Source organism: Lolium rigidum, chromosome 7, assembly GCF_022539505.1.
Source record: "Lolium rigidum isolate FL_2022 chromosome 7, APGP_CSIRO_Lrig_0.1, whole genome shotgun sequence".
In the NCBI taxonomy this organism is placed as follows: Eukaryota; Viridiplantae; Streptophyta; class Magnoliopsida; order Poales; family Poaceae; genus Lolium; species Lolium rigidum.
Window position 1 is genome coordinate 50,889,663 of NC_061514.1, and position 20,073 is coordinate 50,909,735.

General features: G+C 46.7%; 2 protein-coding genes across 2 annotated transcripts; both read right to left on the minus strand.

Annotated features, from left to right (window-relative positions):
- Nucleotides 1–203: 203 nt before the first annotated feature.
- On the minus strand, nucleotides 204–12,056 carry LOC124671337 (probable LRR receptor-like serine/threonine-protein kinase At1g56140). The gene is made up of 7 exons (XM_047207720.1): nucleotides 11,552–12,056; nucleotides 1,927–2,088; nucleotides 1,719–1,837; nucleotides 1,213–1,423; nucleotides 895–1,126; nucleotides 664–811; nucleotides 204–536 (listed from the first exon to the last, which is right to left on the minus strand). The coding sequence occupies exons 1-7, from the start codon at nucleotides 12,054–12,056 to the stop codon at nucleotides 204–206; spliced, it is 1,710 nt and encodes a 569-aa protein (XP_047063676.1).
- Nucleotides 12,057–13,678: 1,622 nt separating this feature from the next.
- Nucleotides 13,679–19,408, minus strand: LOC124671338 (probable LRR receptor-like serine/threonine-protein kinase At1g56140). The gene is made up of 19 exons (XM_047207721.1): nucleotides 19,182–19,408; nucleotides 18,144–18,244; nucleotides 17,522–17,711; nucleotides 17,353–17,424; nucleotides 17,190–17,261; nucleotides 17,015–17,086; nucleotides 16,818–16,889; nucleotides 16,627–16,698; nucleotides 16,474–16,545; nucleotides 15,862–15,933; nucleotides 15,693–15,767; nucleotides 15,515–15,589; nucleotides 15,353–15,424; nucleotides 15,195–15,260; nucleotides 15,036–15,095; nucleotides 14,626–14,670; nucleotides 14,456–14,520; nucleotides 13,977–14,356; nucleotides 13,679–13,900 (listed from the first exon to the last, which is right to left on the minus strand). Exons 1-19 carry the CDS (start codon nucleotides 19,406–19,408, stop codon nucleotides 13,679–13,681), a joined length of 2,082 nt encoding a protein of 693 aa, XP_047063677.1.
- Nucleotides 19,409–20,073: the final 665 nt, after the last annotated feature.

Here is a 20,073-nt window from a genome sequence, read left to right on the forward strand (position 1 = left end):
CAAACAAGTCTAGACTTCATAAGCCCAAAAGAAGGGGAAGGAAAATTTCTAGGAGCTTTTCCCCACCGGAGTTTCTCCCCACCGAAACCTATAAGCCTGCTTCTTCATAAGCATAAGCCCAAAAGAAGTGGCCCTCAATAAATCTGCAGCACAAGAAGCTGCCATGGACTGACCAGTCGACCATGCGAATCATGTCAACAGCCTTAGTAGATGACAGAGCTTATGATCTGCGATGAGCCGCACACCCTTGAGGCCGAGCTAGACTGCCCACTGACGCTGGAGATCACGTAGCTGGTGTCGCCACCGCCCTTGATCTCCCACTCCGTGATGTAGCTGGGCTTGGTCACCCCGTCAGGGGTCTCAATATCGCCCATCAGCATCGCCACCACCCTTGACATGGGCGGACGCTGGTGGGCCGAGCCCTGGGTGCACATGAGTGCCACCTTGATGGCTCGGAGCACCTCCTCGCTGTTGAACTCCTCAAGCCTCGGGTCGAGCATGTCTAGAGGACGGTTGTCCTCGTACAGTTCCCAGACCTGAAAGCATCGAGATGGTACACACTCGGGTGGGTTAACTAGTTTCAATCATGTTTTATTCCGAGAAATGATCTTTTAACTAATAACAAAGAAATCACCAGGGCCTAGATTTCCTCCTGGCGCTTACCCATTCAAATATATAAACCTTGTCTTCGTCCTTAGTGTAATAATTAGGTCTTCCAGCTAAAGTCTCCAACACCACAACACCAAATGCAAACACATCAACCTTCTCTGTCATACGGCCTCTCATGGCATACTCAGGTGCGAGATAACCACTTGACAAATGAGAGGAAAATAATCGTTAGCATACCAATAGAAAACAATACATGAACGTAAAGATTAACAAGAATGCACTTACAATGTGCCAGCAACTTTGGTGCTGACATGTGTCTCCTTATCATCATAAAGTTTTGCAAGCCCGAAATCGGAGATCTTTGGATTGAGATTGGCATCAAGTAAGATATTGCTAGCCTTTATGTCCCTGTGCACAACACAGATGCTAGATTCTTCATGAAGATATGCCAGACCTCTTGCAATGCCTAAGCATATCTCAAAACGTGTTGGCCAGTCTAAGTATGCACACCCTTTTTCTGCAAATATAGGAGTAAGTTTTTAGTTGTCTATACTAAGTCTGAATTTGTAGATATGCAGCTGCATCAATCAACAGAATTTGTACCAAACAAAGCACGGTCCAGGCTTCCGTTCTCCAAGTACTCGTAAACCAGCAACGGCTTATTGCCCTCAAGGCAGCAACCATACAGCTTCACAAGATTGCGATGTTGTACCCGAGATATAGTTTCTATTTCCGTCGCGAATTCTTTTTTCCCCTGATGAGATGCTTCAGACAGCTGCTTCACTGCCACGAACCTACCATCAGTTAACTTTCCCTGCAAAAAGACACTGTCATCATTCACTCCAGATACACTGAAATAGACTCCCCCTCTTCTTATTTTGAAGAGAAACAGTGGGAAAGACTGCCACTGCAATTTTATTCCCCCTCTTCATTTTAGGAATTTTATGGGCATGTAGATGCAAAACAAATAATTACAAAAATTTAACCCGCATAAACAGGTTTGTCTTTTAAAGTTCTAATGTTTACTTATACTACTAGCTTATCGGAAGCTCCTTCCGGAAGGAAGATTTTAAAGGAAATTCAAGACTATAAGTACAAAATGAACTAACCTTATAGACCGACCCATATCCTCCTTGACCAAGAAGGTTATTAGAACTGAAATTTTCAGTAGCTGACCTCAGTTCACTATAACTGAGGACATTAGGTCTTCCCACAATATTATACAACTCTGCAAGACATCACAAAAAATATAAAAAACTTAATTTGACTGCTCTTTTTCTCGCTTAGAGTAAAAAGAGATCCTAGTATATCTCATACCTTCTTGCTCCAGTGATAGTTTTCGCCTTTTCTGTATCCAAACAAAGATACCAGCAAGTGTTGTCAATCCTAAAACTGCCACACCAACTATAACTCCCACAATCACACCTGTTTTACCACCTTTCTTCTTTGACGCAGCATTACCTACTGTAGGGTTGAAATCTGACAAAAAGTTCACTAGTTAGAAATGTGATGTCAACATACAAGTATATTTCAAGTGAGGTCAAATTAAAGGTTCTACTTGTTAGAGATGTATAGACCCTTTTCATGTATATCCCCACTCTATAAGGAGTCCTCTGCACATTGCCACTCTTGTACATGTATTAGCTTTTGGCTCCCTGCGAATGATAGTTCCTCATTCTAATATGGTATCAGAGCCAAGCTAGGGTTTCCGCGCACTGCAACTCCTTGCTAGTTCCACCACCATCGTCGGCGTCGAAATCCTAGTCCGGTGCGCTCTCCTTTGGCCCTCCCGTGGATGATAGTTTCCCATTCTAACATGGTATCAGATCCCAGATAGGGTCTCCGCACACTACAACTCCGTGCTAGTTCCACCACCATCTTCATCGTCGAAATCCTAGTTGCTGCTCTCTCTGCTCCGATTTGTGCAGGCCGTCCCAGTCAAGTCTATGTCTTCGTCAAGCCCATGTCCTCTCAGCCCCCTTTCCAGCCGGATCGTGTCGTTGTCGGCCTCCTCTGGCGCAGTAGGTCACCGTCGGCGCTTCTTCGTACCCCCGCTACAGGCCGTCGCTGCCCCCAGCAACTCTGGCCGCCACAGATCCCGGCCAGGGTCATCCCGTTTGGCCGGCCACCGCCCCGATCTGCTAGCCCCGCCACGATTCGGCTAGCCATGCCTCGATTCGGCCAACCTCTGTCCTAATTCGCTCGTCGCCTGCTCCTCTCGTAAGGATGGGCATTCACCTGGCTCCCTCACGGGCGCTCTTCTTCTCTCACTCTGAGCAATGACCACCAGGGGCCATTCCACCAAAAAAGTCATAGAGAGCAAGGAATCATTATGGCATCCTCTTCGCCGAGCTATGTTAGCATTCCTTATTTCCTGATGATTTTTGATGGTACCAACTATGGTGAGTTTATTGCCTTCATGCGCATCCATATGTGTGGTCTTCGACTTTGGGATGTTCTCACTAGCGAGGTCTCTTGTCTATTGTGCCATGTTGCTCATGTGGCTCCTACTCCGCCCATGTCACCGGTCCTTGCTGCCGATGCTTCCCTGGCTGCCAAGGATGCAACCAAGGTTGTCGAGGTCATTGCAGATGATGCATATGATCAACAGGTACTTGACTATTCGGCTGCTCTTGGTACCTGTCGTGATCGTCTGGCTACTTACACTCAATGGTGTGATGAGGATGCTAAGGCTGCCACAGTTCCCTCTCAGAGTGTTTAGCCTCAGTTTTCTTCTGAGTTTATGTGCCCCACTATTGTCTCTAAGATGTGGTCTCACATGTTGAAGTGTACAAGTAGATCGCCAAGCTCGTTCCACCAGTTCGGAATTTTGGTTGCGTTGGCTAGTGCATGAACTTTAACATGGTATCAGAGCCCAGGGTCTCGAGTTCGAATCCTGGCTTTCGCAATTTATCCTAAAATTGTTATTGCCCCCTCGGTGTCTTCGTATAGGCACGTATAGGCCTCTTGAGCCTGCCTCTGATGCTACACATGTTGATTTGTCTTCCTTATCTTCCCATCAGTTCGGATTTTTGGTTGCGTTGGCTAGTGCATGAAGCTTAACATCACTTTCGTCAGCAGTATCATCATTGTGGTGATTCTCTCTACTTATTTGTGGTCCGTTAGGAACATGCTTTTCAGTAGGGTGGCTCCACTGTTGATGAGTTCTTCAAACAGAGCTCTACTATCTGGCGCAAGCTTGACTCACTTCGCAGTGTTGTCTGTGGTACTTGCCCGTGTTGCTGGACTGTGATGTCTGAATTGGAGTTTCAGCGAATCTATCGGTTCTTGTCTCGGCTTCATCTATAGTTTGAGCCGCAACGTGCTCAGTTGTTTGCTTGGTGCTTCCTATCTCAGAGGTGTTGTATGAGCTTCGAGCCGAGGAGACTCGTCTGCGTAGTGCTGGTTTTCTTGCGGTACCCTCTGTTGTTCTTGCTGCTTGAGCTCCTGCCTTGCCGGTTGCTGCCCCAGGGCCTCTCATTCTAGTGCTTCGTCGCTTCTACCCACACCGCCTAGTAGCCGCAGTCGCTCTTCTCGTGGCGGGGGGATGATCTCACTCGCGCTATTGTGGCTACTGTTGGAGGCATGGTCATTATGAGTCTGTTTCCAGAATCATGGTGTACCCACTTCCTCTACCGGGACTCGTGCCTCTTCTTCGACTATTGACTTAACCGCGCCAGATATTCTGAAGCTTAAGTGCATGTTTGCTTCCTATGGCTCTTCTTTGACGGGTTATGCAGGCTCTATGACAGGTGCTTCTAGCACTGTCTACACATCCAGGAACATTTTCGTGGGTTCTGGATTCCAGAGCTTCTTTTCACCTGTCTTCTGATTCTTCCGCTCTTTATTCTCTTCGACCTCTTGATTTTCCTATTAATGTTCTCACTGCTGACGGCACTTCTCATTTAGTTGCTAGCCGTGGCAACCTTTCTAGTTTGTGCTTCTCTTTTCCAGATATTTCGCATATTCCCATCTTACCACAAATTTATTTTCCGCTGCTCAGCCCACTGAATCTGGATGTCACGTCATTCTTGATGTTGATTCTTGTTCTGTCCATGACCGTCACGCTAGATCTTTGGTTGGGGCTGTCCCCCGACGTCGTGACTCCTAGAGTCTTTGGAAGCTCGACTAGATTCATGTTTATTTCAGCAGTGGCATCATCGACTTGGTCATCTTTGTGGTTCTCATTTGTCATCTTTAGTTCGTTGAGGTCTTCTCAAGTGTCACGGTTGTATACTTGGAAAACAGACTCAGATACCTTATCTCACTAGCAATTCAATGTTTGGGCGTCCTTTCGACTTGGTCCATTCTTATGTATGGGGTCCGGCTCCCTTAGCTTCAAAGGGGGGCATCTCTACTATGTTATATTTATTGATGAATTCTCTCGCCACACTTGGATTTACTTGATGACTTCTCGCGGCGAGGTTCTCTCTCTATATAAGTGCTTTGTTGTCATGGTTCACACTTAGTTTTCCACGTGTATTCGTGTGTTCGAGCTGACTCAGCTGGCGAGTATATATCTTAGATGTTGCGTGGTTTTCTTGCTGAGCAGGGTACTCTTGCCCATTTCTCTTTCATGTCGCTCATGCTCAGATTGTCGTGGCTGAGCGCAAGCATCGCCACCTGCTTGAGACGGCTCGTGCGATGATGATCGCCGCCTCTCTTCCTCGCTCCTCACATTTGAGCTGAAGTTCTTTTTTGTTTCCACCTATCTCATCAATATTCAACCCTAAACTGCACAGCAGGGTGGCATTCCTATCGAGCGTCTTTCTAGTCATTCTCCTAATTAATCGGCGCTCCGCTTGTTTGTTTGCGTTTGTTATGTCCTTCTTACACCGCGCGAACGTGCTAAACTAACTGCTCAGTATGTTGAGTGTGTGTTTCTTGGATATAGTGATGAGCATAAGGGCTATCGTTGTTAGGATTATGTTGGTCGTCGGATGTGCATTTCGCGGGATGTGACATTTCATGAGTCTCGTCCATTCTATCCGTGTCCTTCCTTCTTGACTTTTTCTATAGAGAACATCTCTATTTCTCATGTTTCCTGATTCTCCTCCCTTTGTGCCTCGCGTTCCCACTCCTCCATCTCCCCCCATTGCCGATCTAACACAGTCTTCACCTTGCAGTTTCTCTTCTCCTTCGTTGCAAGACTCTCCACGTTCTTCACCAATGTCTCCCTCCTCTTCCTCGCCTACGGTGATCCATCCTCATTCTCCATTTCAGTTTCACTATTCTAGTCATCGACGTGTTGTGGATGCTCCTCCTGACATATCTTCCGCTTTTGGTGTGCCGTCTTCTACGCCCGATCCGCCTCATAATCTTTGTGCTTGGCCTTGTCCCCAACCTTATCCTATGCTACTACCCGCTATGGTCTTTCCACTGTCCTTGAGCCGAATTCTTATCGTGAAGTTGTTGCTCATCCCGAATGGCAGGTAGTGATGGAAGAGGAGAGATTGCCACGCTGGAGCACATTGGCAACTGGGATGTGGTTACTCATCCTCTTTCTATTCGTCCCATCACGTGCAGGTGGGTCTATAAGATCAAGACTCGCTCCTATGGTTCTCTCGAACGCTACAAAGCTCATCTTGTGGCTCGTGGTTTTCAGCAGGAGCATGGCAGTGATTATGATGAGACATTTGCTCATGTGGCTCATATGATCACTATTCACACTCTTCTTGCTATTGCTTCTGTTCGTCATTGGTCTGTCTCTCAGCTTAATGTTCATGATGTCTTTCTTAATGGTGAGTTACATGAGGAGGTTTACATGCAGCCACCTGGGTACTCTATTCCGGATGGCATGGTATGTCATCTCCGGCTCTCCATGCTCCCTCTATGGCAATAAGCAAGCCCCTCATGCATAGTTTCAGTGTTTCACCTCGGTGGTGACCGCGACTATAGCTTCTCACCTAGCGCACATGATCCAACGTTGTTTGTCCACACCTCTTCTCGTGGTTGGACTCTCCTTCTGCTCTATATTGACGACATAATCATCACTAGTGACGACTCTGAGTACATTACCTTTGCTAAGTCCCGTCTTCGTGAGCAGTTTCTTATGACTGATCTTGGTCCTCTTCGCTACTTTCTTAGGATTGATTTTTCTTCTACCTCTGATGGCTTCTATATCTCCCAGGAGAAGTACATCCATGACCTCCTAACTCGTGCCCTCTTGGTGACGAGCGCACTGTCGATACTCCTATGGACCTCAATGTGTTCACCTGCGTGCTTCTGATGGTGATCCCCTGTCTGATTCAACGCGCTATCGTCACTTCGTTGAGAGCCTTGTCTATCTAGCTGTCACTTGACCAAATATTTCATATCTTGTCCACATTCTCAGTCAGTTTGTTTCTTCTTCCACCTCGGTCAACTACATTCACCTCCTTTGTGTCCTACGATATCTTCGTGGCACGATCTCTCGTCGTCTCTTTTTTCCTCGCACTAGCTCCTTACAACTCTAGGCCTACTCAGATGATATGTGGCCTAGTGATCATCCAGATCGCCATTCACTTTGTGTTGTTTGGTGGTTCCATTGTTTGGAAGACGAAGAAACAAATTGTGGTTTCCTATTCGTGTGCAGAGGCTGAGTTGCGAGCTCTAGCTAGCTTGACTACAAAACAACCTCTTACAAAGGACTCACCCACAAGATGCTCTCTTCCTCTCCTTGCCGCCACAACAGCCTGCTCACTCTTTTCATAAGATGGCATTATTCATATCTGGAACTCAAGAAATTCTAGGTAACTACTCACCAGACTGTATCATCACATACGTAAAATGCATGCGCATCCCTCCAGTACACGAGCCCCATTCTTATTGATACTTTCCATATGATCTAACTACAATTTTAGTGGATTCCGAAAAAGGTTGCGTTATATTCTGCGGGCTTGAGCGGATGTTAACCTTTGCCACCATTAGATACATTCCGCATCTCTCTACTACATTAGGCAAATCTTCTAGATCAACCACTCCTGCTGCCATTGCCCTCACTGCACCTTGCTCTGATACCATGAGGAAAAAAGTTGAGGGCCTAACCTTAGGTTAGGGTTTACACCGTCGACTAGGAAAAACTCCTTCTGATAATTAGGTCACGAAACATTGGGTGGAAGCAACTTATATAGGACAGACACTGGGATGGGCAAAATGGGCCACATAGAACATGAAGAAGACCCACCAGGTTATCAAACAGACATCTCCACGGTTATTCAAGATTTAGAGAGTTAAACATCTCATGCAGATTTCCTGGGTACCACTAGATAAAGGCTGACTTTCACGAAGGGAAAAATTAAACCACCACATAACGACATGTGGCAGCGCGTGTGGGCCCCGTGTTCGCGCCCCGCGTGCGTACTCGCCCCACTTGCACCATGATTAGTACTCTCGCGCGGACCATGCACACGAGTACAGTTGCACACAGCACACGAGTACAGTTGCGCACAACAGACACGTGCATTTGAACACACGTGCGAGTACAAGTATAGTCACGCACACAAGCAGGTACAGTCACGCACAACACATGAGTACAATTGAACACACTGGCGAGTACAAGTATAGTCACGCACACGAGAAGGTAAAGTCGCGCACACGAGCAGGTACAGTCGTGCACACGAGCAAGTACATATACAGAAGTACGGTGGCGCACACGAGCATTTACAGTCGCACACACAAGCAGGTACAGTCGCGCACACGAGTAAGTACAGGTTCACGCACACGAGCGACTACAGTTACCGAGTAAAGAGAAAAAACTGCACCAAATACACTGAAAACAGAAGTACTTATCAGTTGAAACACGAGTACGAGTACAATCATACTAGTATTGGAATTACGAAAAAAAGTATCTCGAAACCTATGAACATGGGATCTAGTTTTGAAGATCTCAACGCGAGAATCTCAAGAGTGAAAACGGTTCGTAATTTGGACTTACGGTTCTCAAGATATTTCATTTTGAAAAAACAAATCTAGAGAAAAGGGAAAAACTGAGCCTCCCCTGTATTCTCTCTCCTCCCTCATCCCCATGTTGCTTCCCCTTGCGACACGTGGCGAGTAGGGAGACCACTTCCCATGGATTTTCTGATACCACATCGCGCCATTTGTCACATGTAGAGTGAGTTGCTTTCTCTTTCCGAAGGTCGGCCTTTTTCTAACGATTTCGAGATTTCCTTCCCAATTTTCAAGTTTATAAAGTAGAAGTTTTGCCCTTGGGCTTGTAATGTTTTGGCTCACGGTTTAGAACTGTATGATGCTCAAATTTTTTTTTGAGAATAACTTCCACGCTTTATTGATCAACGTTCAAAGTTACAAGTATTAAAACAGTATCATGGGGTTCAAGAAGCCACAGGTGGCGCCCTTGTCCTAACGATAAAGCAAAACGAGCTAAATTATGAGCTTCAACATTTGATTTTCTACTTTCAAACTTGAACACAACCTCTTCAAAATTGGAGCTGAGCATTGAAATCTCTCTCACAATTGGTGCATACATCCCTCCCATTCCATCAGCTATGTCAGTAACAACTTGCTTACAATCACTAGCCACAACAACTCGGATAAGAAAGAGATCTAGCCAGAGCCAGCGCCTCACGACAAGCCAGCGCTTCGAGAGTCATAGGATCCGTCATACCCGAAAAAATGATTGCCGAAGATCCAACATATAAACCATTACTATCCCGACAGATAACAGCAACAGCTCTAACAGTATTGTTCCTTGAAACTGCGCCATCAACATTAGTCTTGATCAGGTTTTTGGAAGGTGGTATCCATCTACACGCTGGTACATGTTGAACTGGAGCACTAGCATTAAGGACTAGTTTCGGCATCAAAGAGAGATCATCCAGGAACCTGCGGACAAAATAATGCGTGGACAATGGGCTTTGAAACTCCCCCTCATGGATGGCCTTTCTGCGTGCGGTCCAAATCGCCCATAAAGTAACAAGAACCTTAACAAACTCATCGTAGACAAGGTCTCTCCATCATAGAAAAAATCCAGCACTTTGCACTAGGTTCAGAAGTTGCACACATATGCTCAAAAGTCTCTTCATCAGATAAAGCCCATACACATCGTGCCATAGGGCATTCAATAAGGGAATGACGCCCAAGAGTCTATCCTTCCACATAGTGAGCATGAGCTTGTGTTGGACATGTTTCTGTGATGCAAAAGATCATATGTGGGGAGCGATTGCTTAGCCAGATGCCATAAAAACACTTTGATTTTTGAGGGAACATTTACCTTCCACATACGTGTCCAGCTTTTAGAATCTGCATTATCATTTGAGGAGGATGAACGTCCATATATCCATGCTTCTCTCCTTTTCTTTATCTCCACAAGCAACCGGTAAGCCGATCTTACTGTAAAAATACCTCACTTGTCAAAATTCCATGCCCATAAATTGCTCACTAGTCGAGTACAAAGAGGCATACCAAAAATTATATCGCCGTCCACTCTGACAAAACATTGCTAGACTCTCTCCTTATCCCATGATGCGGAGGTTGCATCAATAAGTTCACTTACCAACTGTGGTGGCTCAGTAACCCGACAAGCTATTGGTCTCATCATCTCATCTCTCGGTAACCAATTTTGAGTCCATATTTTTGTTGTTCTCCCATCACCGATCCGTCGGATCAAACCAAGCGAGAGTGACTCCTTTCCTTCCATAATAGCACGCCCTATCTTTGGCGGATGAGTCCCAAGTTTGGCATCCAGGAAATCAACATTAGGAAAATACACAACCTTGACGATCCTAGCACTAAGGGAAGTCGGCGCTTGAAGAATCCGCCCGGCTTGGCGTGCTAAAAGTGCAAGGTTAAATAATTCAGTATCTCGGAATCCAAAACCACCCATGTATTTTGGCGTATGATGCTCAAATGGGACATGAGTGTATGACGTGTGGATCGGCCCATTGACGGACGCAGCAGGTGCGCCAGGGGGGGGAGGGGGGAGGGGGGCGTGGCCCAGCCAGAAATTCTTGGAAAACAATTTATATCCCCAATATTTTGGGCCTCATTGGAGCCCAATAGGCCTGTTCGGGGGGTGTCCTTTGCGTCCCAAGTCCCAACGACCCGACCAACATCACTCGACGCGACTGGAAGGAGACTGTGTGGCCATCGCTTCCCTCAAGCAGAAGCAGGGTCGTGCTCATCCGCCGGTCGCCGTTTTCCGCCTTCCCCGGCTTCCTACCGATGGTCACCGCTGCCTTCGGGTCTTCCCCAATTCTAGCCGGATGTTTGGCCCTATCCTATGTTAAAATTGCCCCTGTTCTTTGTGGCTTGTGCTACTCCAAAAGATAGCACTAAGAAGCTCAGATTCGCTGGTGAAACAACGAAGAAGGGTGAAAAGGGCTCTGCTAATGAAGTTTCGGCAGCGTCAGATAGTGATGATAAGCTCCAAAGACAGCAGTAGGAGTCCTTGTTGTCGTCCAATCCGATACCAAGAGTGATATATCTCAGAAGAACAACTTGCTCTTTGCTTGGGTTATGCTGACAAGTTGGGAAGAATATGTGAGAGGTTCCTTGGAGTAGTTCATTTTCCAATACTACCTCATTATCTCTTAAGGTTGCAATTATATCCTTGCTAAAAGATCATCATTGGTCTCCCACTCAAGGATATGATGGGGCTAGCAACATGAAGGGTGAGATTAAAGGGTTGAATCGAGTGTTTCAAGGCAAGGCAGATACATCGCCCAAGAAAGGTGCTCTAGCTTGGCGCAGAATAACATTGTCAAATGAGTGAGCCTTGGAAATACAGACGTTGGAGATGTTCCCATCCATTTTACTGTTGTCAATGCAATGACCTAACAGACTCGAACGACGCTTCGCTCCTGCGCGTCGCTCCCGCGGGCGGCGCCAGGAGCTAACCCTAGCCGCCGCCGCCAGTCCCTCCCCACCTCTGTCCCTCCTCCTCGCCGCCGCCAGAGGGCGACGCCGGGCAAAGCCCGGGGTGCGCCGGCGGCGGCGGGGCCTTTTCTCCCCTTCGTGCGGCGGTGGTGGCGCGGGCTGCTGCGGTTGGCGAGGGCGCAGCGCTGGTCGTGGGGCGCGGCGGCGTGGTCGCTCGGCGGCGGCGTGGAGGCTACGTGTGCTGTGGTGCTCGTCGGGGTCTGAAGCTCGGGCGCCTTGGCGGCCCAGATCTCGACGGCCGGCTGGGTGACCTCCGGTCGGCGGCGCTGCGTGGATCTGGCCCTGGCGTTGGCTACGGGCGGGCTTGCGGCGGCCCGGTGGAGCTGCATCGGGCGGCCGAGACGGCGGCGATGCTTCAGGAGGCCGCGGTGGCGGCGCAGTTTCGGGAGCTGCGGCAGCGGTGCTGCATCGGGCGGTCGCGACGGCGGTGCTGCATCGGGAGCTGCGGTGGCGGCGCTGCATCGGGAGCTGCGGTGGCGGCGCTGCATCGGGCGGCTGCGGCGGCGGGTCTGCATCGGGAGGCCGCAGCGGCGGGTCTGCATCGGGAGGCTGCGGCGGTGGCGCCGCATCGGGGCATCGTGGGCGGAGGAGCCAGCCGGTGGCCATGGCGGCGGTGCTGCTTCTGGTGGCTGCGGAGATGGGCGGGCCCCGTTCTGGGCATGTCGGGCCAGTTGGCTGTGCGGTGGCGGCTTCGGAGGGTGCGGGGTGTTCACGTCTGCGGACTTCGGCGGTCGTCTTCGAACTCCGTGTCGGTGTTGTCGGCGTCCCCTCTATGTGGCGTTCCGGCGGCGCCCACGGTCATCTTCGGCGGTTCTCCATTGGCTGCGGGCTGTGGTTGCCCTCTGCGCGTCGGCGGCTACGGGTTGGCCAGGAGGTTGCTCAGCGCTGCAAATAGTGGTTTGTGCCGGTCCTTGTTGGCGGGCGCGAGGTCTTGGAACTCTTTGCTGGGCGAAAGCTCTGTCTTGGCGGCCGGCCGGGACCGACGACGGTGACGCCTGTGGGCGCCGCATACTTCTTGAAGGCGTCGTTGAAGCGGGTGTTTCTTGTTCTCCGCTCGGGTTCTCCGGGGGAAACCCTAGATCCCTCGTGGGATCGGGCGTGGGCAGCGCTCTTGCGTCACTTTGCCTCTTGGGGCCTCGCTTTGGATGTCCACCAGACAATGGGACTTGTGGAGTGTTTTGGTGGTTTTTTTTGGCGGAGGCGGGTTCGTCTTCGGCCAGGCAGGGCGTGGCCTCGGGGCCGGTGTGGTAGTTGGAGCCGTGGCTCCGGTCTTTCGCCTCCGCCTGTTGCGTTGAGGTGTGGTGTCGACCTGGCTGGTCGTCGACCCGTGTGGAGCGCAGCCTCAGGGCTGGCGTGTGGTGTCGTGTTGTAACAGTTTTTCGGCCAGTTTTCCTCATAAACGGGCCAACTCTTTTCTCCTATATCAATATCAATGAAAGGCAAAGCTTTTGCCTCGTTTCAAAAAAAAAAGATTAAGGGGTTGAAAACATTGATCATGAAAGAGTCTCCATCTTCATATTATATCCATTGCTTGGCACATCAACTTCAATTGGGTTTTATTGCCGTGGCAAAGGAAAATGAAGCATGTGTGTGATTTTATTTTTATCATGTTTCTTACTTGTCCAATATTATTGGAATTTTTGCAAGCATCATGACATGCTTCGAGATGTTAGAGCTCAACAAGTTTTAGATGCACTTGAGATGGGTGAAATTGAAAGTGGAAGTGGACTAAGTCAAGAAATGGGTATATCTAGACCCAGTGATACTCGATGGGTTTCTCAGTTGGCAAACTTTTATCACAGGGAGCGCAAAAAAAAATTGAGGAGTGCCCACCCTCCAATTTTTTCTGTGTCCGCCACTGGATCGACCTGTTTCCAAATCATGTAAAAAAATTGGTTGTTTGTGGTTTGCCCAGCTTGTTTTAGTAATGAAATATATGTTTTCCTTCTAAAAAATAGTGCATATAGTGTTTTGCCTAAGATATCTTTCAGAACGAGTTTTTCACGTTTCTCCTTAGGTGTGGATCGACCTGTTTCAGCAGGCAAGCGTGCGGCAAGCCGCACTTTCCTACCTAGTTTTATATTAATGCTCTAGTATTTTCGTTTGCTTTTACTTGATTGCATCAGCATATTTAAAAATTGAATTATCCAAGTTAATGTGGAAAATTTTATGGTAGTCAGAATGAAAATCATTATTTGAAGTTAAGGGGAGTACTTGGTGTTGCACTCAAAGCTGATATTGCAGGTCCGTAGTATCCTTCATTAGGAATGCAGCAAGTGCCCTTGCCAGCCCAGAAGAGATGAATCTCAAGAAAGTTCTTGGTAACAGGAACAGTGTACTGCTTCCTAACTGCAGTGTAAGATTTCCCTCCTGCCGCCTTCTTTATGTCGAAGTTCTGCTCCTTACGCTCACCCTATATAAACAAGAAGAACGAAAATATGACTGGCTGATAAGCTAACAGTACTGCTTATCACTTAGTGAGAACCTACCTGAACATATATATCGAAAACCCTTCTACCTCGGTTCTTCCAAGATTGAGTGTCTGGGAAGTCAAACTCTGCAAATTGAAGTGTAACTGTATAGTTTCCATTCTCAAGTCCAATACCAAAGTATCTTAAAGATGATGGCGACATCCTTGCATCCTGGAGCAGTTCCGTATCAAGTGTATTCTGAAACCGCTGCGAACTGTAGATTATATAACTTCCATTTGATGCATCCATGAAACTTCCGACATTGCTAACACCCCATGTTGGTGGTCCTGTAAAATAATATGATGCAGGTCCAAGACTGGCATAATCAGGTTCATAGATAGGACCATCTGAGCCTGCTATGGATCGAACACTACCAGAGTCCACAGCAAAGGAAGAAGCTGCAAGTAAGTTAAATTATTTAATAGTGGTATTATTTTTGCAGGTGTACCGTTCATCAAGTAGGCATATGCTTAAAATTGCAAAAGCAGAAGCCTTACACAGTGGAAAACCAAGAAAGCATGGTGTATCACGCTGAAGGCACGTCCAATCCGTAGGAAAGATACTGCAAATGTAACAGAGTGACATTTGAACCCCAAAATACAAGCTGAGAGAGCTTACTATCTCTTCAGGTCTTGAGGAGATATTATTAAAATTTGGATGAACGAACCTGGTGCTGGAACTATCCACATTGAAATTGTTACTCACCAGATTCCTAAGAAAATGAATAATAAGCAACAAATTAGAAGGCATTGTTCATACTTCAGGCATATTTAGGGCTTCTTTGCTATAGCGTAATAAGACAGCTTTAGTGAGGCTTAAATAATTGGCATGATTAGTGCCAAGCTGTAAGATTAATGTCTAACTTAACAAACAATAGGCATCCTACAAAATGTTACTGATACTTTTTTTTACCATGAAATGTTATTAATACTTATAAAATAGATGCACCAAAACAGGCTTTCATATTTATCAAATATGATTCTTGCTTATTTCATGTGTACACTATAAGCCTAATAAGCCTTAGTTGGCCTGGATTTGGTTCAGCCAGTAATGCGAGTTTCAGAACTTGGAACTTACAACTGTGATTTTTTAGTCCAAGAAGGAACACTTCCTGATAACTGATTGTAAGAAAAATCTCTACATAATAAGAAAATGAAAGCACCATTAGAAATTAAATAAACATCTCCCTGCTTTTATTGTGTAATACTGTAAATAAAACTGAACCACATTGCATACAAATTTTTAAGTGAAGATCCTATAGAGCTTGGAAGGTTTCCGGAAAGGCTATTGTCCCCAAGAAATCTATCACGAGAAAATTTATAATGATTAGCGAGAAGAATGATGAAAGTTTTCCTTCCACAGAAATACGCTTTGCAAGTCAAGAGACTCCATACAAGAAGATGAGTGAGCTCAGGTTTAACAAAGTTTGTGGTACTTGGCCTGTGATATTGTTGAAACTCAAATCCCTGTAAAAAGAAGCAAGACAGGAAAGATGTCATACACCAATAGACAATCCATAGAAATGCAGGGCTGTATTTTATTGTCAAAATGCTTACAATAAACCTAATCTTGTGAAGTTTGAAAAGTCTATTGACACAAGCTTATCAGATATCCTACAGTTTCTCAAAACCCTGCAAAAAGAACATAATACAAGTTTTAAGATAACAACTCGGTGAATTACAACAAATAGGAACTGTAATTTGAGCCAATAACTGAATAACAAGTTATGCATACAGGGTGGTCAAAGATGTCATATTAGTGAGGAATGCCAATGAAGAAGAACTTCCATTTACTATGTCACCGATTCGTCTGCACAACAGAAGTATATTATTATTTTTTCTCTGCTGCAAGCTTGACATTTACGAATGACTCTTAGATCTTATCACTGGCAACAGGCACTTACAAGCTTGTCAATTGACCAAGATTGGAAAGGGTAGCTGGAAGCGGACCTTGAAAAGAATTGCCTTGAAATCTCCTACAATTCCATAGCTCAAGTTAGTCATTTAGAGAACCACCTTCTTGACGGATGCAGCAACCTAGTAGTGCAAGAGGAGAGAGATCTATCCTTCCGAAAACAAAAGAAAGTGAATCTATGCAGCCAGAAGCACACCTTATTATACAAGAAACTACTAGTGATCCAATGCTTACTGGTACTATCACTCTATCTGAAATTAGCAACCATAAGTTTGAACAGTGGAGGAAGGAAGATGCAATGTTTCGTAAGATGCCACATACGGAGATCAGCGTGGTCAATAAAGGCTCTATGACCTAAAATGCTATCTCTGGGACAAAAGAGTTATTTATTTTAAAGAATCTCCCACTTCCACACCAACTTATGTTTTGCAAAATCGAAAGCTCAGCTTGTATATAACTATATCAAACTGCACAAATATTCTTTCAAAGCTACTTGCAAAAAAATATTCTTTGAAATGTGTAAACAACATATCCCATATTATTTGCAGAAATTTCATTTTTGTAAAAGAAGTACTACGATTGAGATCAGTAGCAATCTTACAGCTCTGTTAAATTAGTCCAGCTCCCAATATAATCAGGTATTAGCCCGGTAAAATCATTATCTGAAGCCCACCTAAACATCGAGAAGAAAACTACATAAGATTGAATGGTGTGGAACATTATAATGTGAACAACACGTAAACTATAGACATACAGTGTTCTCATATTTGTGAGCTTGGAAAGTGATGATGGTAGTGGACCAGTAAAGCCAGCACTGTCAATGTACCTGTTATTGAGAAATACAGAAACATCACAAATTAGACATGGAGCTGACTATAGTCCATGCGGAAAGACAACTGGGTTGGCAGATGAAAAATTATTCCTGAGAATTCAGTAAATACGTACAGCTGCTCAAGTTTTGCTAGGTTTCCCAGCTCCGGAGGAAGCGAGCCACCAAAATTGTTTGAGCTAATGCTTCTAAAAATACACCACAAATTTAGGTTAGACATGTACATTTATATTCTAAAAAGCATGAAGCCTGTCAGCATAGTTACCATCCAAACTGAATATCACTCTAAATTTGTAGTTACAAAAGTCCTTACAGTGATACAAGATTAGTAAGGTTCCCCAGCTCCTTTGGTAGAGATCCAGATAACGCGTTGATTCCAAGAGACCTTATTTGCTCAAAGCTAGAAAGTGTTAGATTAGTTGCAAAGAATTGCAAAGTAATACATTTATTTCATCTCATGAAATCATGATCAGAGTTCCGAATCTCACATGTACTGCATCGCAGTCAACTCCCCAACGAGCGACGACAAAGGCCCTGTTAAGTAATTCTTCCCCAAATCACTGAAACAACATCGAATCAGATACATCAACAAGTGAACTTTGGTGTAGACATACTGGAATGCTATGCAAAATTTCGGTTTCGAGTTCATACAGATTAGTCAGTGCAGTGAGCTTCCACAGCTCTTTCGGTATCGGTCCGACTGCGTCCAAGGCGTATATTTTCCTGCATCATAAGTGTCTCGTCAGCCGTGGGCAGTCCGTCAAACACGGGCTGTAGGCGCGGAGGGGGAGAGTGGGGACACTGGGGTGGCGTTATTTACAGGCTGGTGATGCGGCAGACGGAGGTATTGCCGGTGCCGGTGCAGAGTTCGCACTTGATGCCCGGGTTGATGGGCGGAATGCTGTCTATGCCGGTGTTGTCCGTGGCTTGGCCGGTGCAGGGGTCGACGCTCATGTCCCATGCGAACAAAGGCAGGCGGAGCTTGGCGAACACCGCTTTCAGCGCCGCCGCTGCGAGACAAAACAGACGGGTCAAAAAAGGGTCATCCACGTCTGGTTGACTGGCTCGGCCGTCAGATGGGATCCGACCGACGGGCGATAGGCAGCAGCTAGACTAGAAGAAAAGAAACCGCGAGTGAGACTTTTCTGTCCCGACGACGAGCAAAATTCAGCCAGAGACATCGACGTGCCTCATTGACCTTGTGACGGAGACATCCGGAACGTGCTGGTTTCTTGGAACAGCAAGATTCACAAGAAGCAGCAAGCAGACAAAACATAGAGTGTATCCTGAGTTTCTTCTGTAGCAGTTTGATGGAAGAACAGAGCAAAACAGAGGCGAAATGGCGAATCAGTGGGCGATTCATCACTCGGGCAGCGAAAACCGAACAACGCGGAGGAAACGAGCACTGAAGATTCAGGAAAGACGAAATCGAGCATGCTCACCGTCGCCTGGATCGGTCCTCGCCGTCTGTTGAGCGTGGGCAACCGCCGCAAGAAGCAGCAGCGAGAGCGCCGCGCCATGGAGGAGCCGCCTCATTTCCCTTCTGAGAAAGCGATAGAGAGAGGTGAGAGGTGAAAAGATAAAACCTCGGAAAGGGACGTGTGTACGTATGTATAGATTGAGATTGGAGAAGGTTACGACTGAGAATGGAGAAGCAGCAACTTGGCTGCTCGTTCCCAAGTGGAGCAACTTAGATTAAAGGCCACTTGATCACCTCGATTAGCCCAGCATGTGTGGCTTAGGGAAGCGCTATAATCTCGGATGTTGGATGGCCGCTGCAAACTCAGCCTTGATCGCATGACGACTTGACGAGCATCCATGGATGCGTGATGGTCATGCCGACCAGCCAGGTACATCCAGCCAAATCTCCCCTCCCTCCCTTGCTCAGTCGTTATGTCTGTCTTGCATAGCCTAGCTCGGCCTCCTGTGTCTTCGGATAGGGGAGGCCTCCTGTGTCTTCGGATAGGGGAGAGGGATGTGGTGAGGGGAGGGGAGCACCTCCACGGGTACCCTCAAATAGGCGCCGGCAAGGGCGTTGGCACTGCATTCTATATTTGTAGGTGTTGTTCCCACATCGGCGTCCCCCACAAGCTGCTCCGATAGATTTTTTTAAAGATAAACTAAATATTTTCTATAGTTTCATTTTCATATCATTCAAGATGGAGGAATGAATAATGAATCCGAGTAAAACATTATTCACTCCTCAATCACGGATGACATGTGGAACCTGCTTTATCTCTAACCTACTACCAACTCTATGGAGGTGCCCGATCGCCCGCTGCTCTCTCCGATGCTCTCTGCTGATCCTCCGTCGTCGATCCCCTGCTGCTCTCTCCGCCACGAACGTCAAGTAGGCCGCTCTATCCGCGACTGCCGCCTCCTGACGCGGCTGCTACTCCAGCTCCTCCCGCCGCCGACGGTGCTCCACCTCCTGCCTCCGTAGCCACAATTGCATCTCCGCCAAGCGCCGTCGCTCGTACATTTCATCCTGACGCTGCCCCTCCTCCCGCATCTCCCGCCGCAGCGCAAGCTGCTCCCACCCCTGCTGCCGGCGCACCTCCCACCGACGCTGCCACTCCGCCTCCTGGTGATGACGCCCCGCTTCCAGCAGCTGCCGCTCGTCCGCGAAAAATGCTTCTATGGTCGCCGCCGCCGTTATGAAAATATGCAATGAAAAATAGCTTAATAAGTTGAGCCAAGCCCGCATTGACACTTTGTCGTTAAACTTGTCAGGGTTGTAATATTCCTGAACTCATAAACTTTTCCATTGCATATTTTCCTTAATTTTTTTTAAGGATGTATATTTTCCTTAATCAACAACAAAGTACAGCCCGCGAGGGCACAATACCTAGGCCATATCCATGCCCAGTGGCACGTACAAGTTGTGTAGTTAGCTGACTACACAGTTTTTGATATATAGGATAGAAATTAATGAAAATTTCATAGAAATACATGTATTTGACTACATAACATTAAAGTGACTACGCAAGTTTGAAGTTCTGGCTCCACCACTGTCCATGCCGGAGCGTAGCCACTAGAGCTAGTTAGGCCATATTTAATTGTAATGTACTATCATGGTGTCGATCTTTTTTGTTATAGACGGTTGGTTGTTAAGCAAAATTTAAATGTTTATGTCTATATTATATTTGGGGCTGATGCCAATATACAAGCTAATATTGTTAGGTTTCTTACTGAGCTTAATGAGTTCTCCGAGTCAGCTCGAGTATTTATTGAGTTGAGCTGAGTTTGGGTCTGGAGCTCGTTTGGTTAATGAGTTGATCCAAGTTGGCTGTCGTTGACAAATGAGTATCCACAAGTTGAGTTGGCTCAATATCCACCTCTAGTTAAGATCCGACTTATTTTTTTATTCCC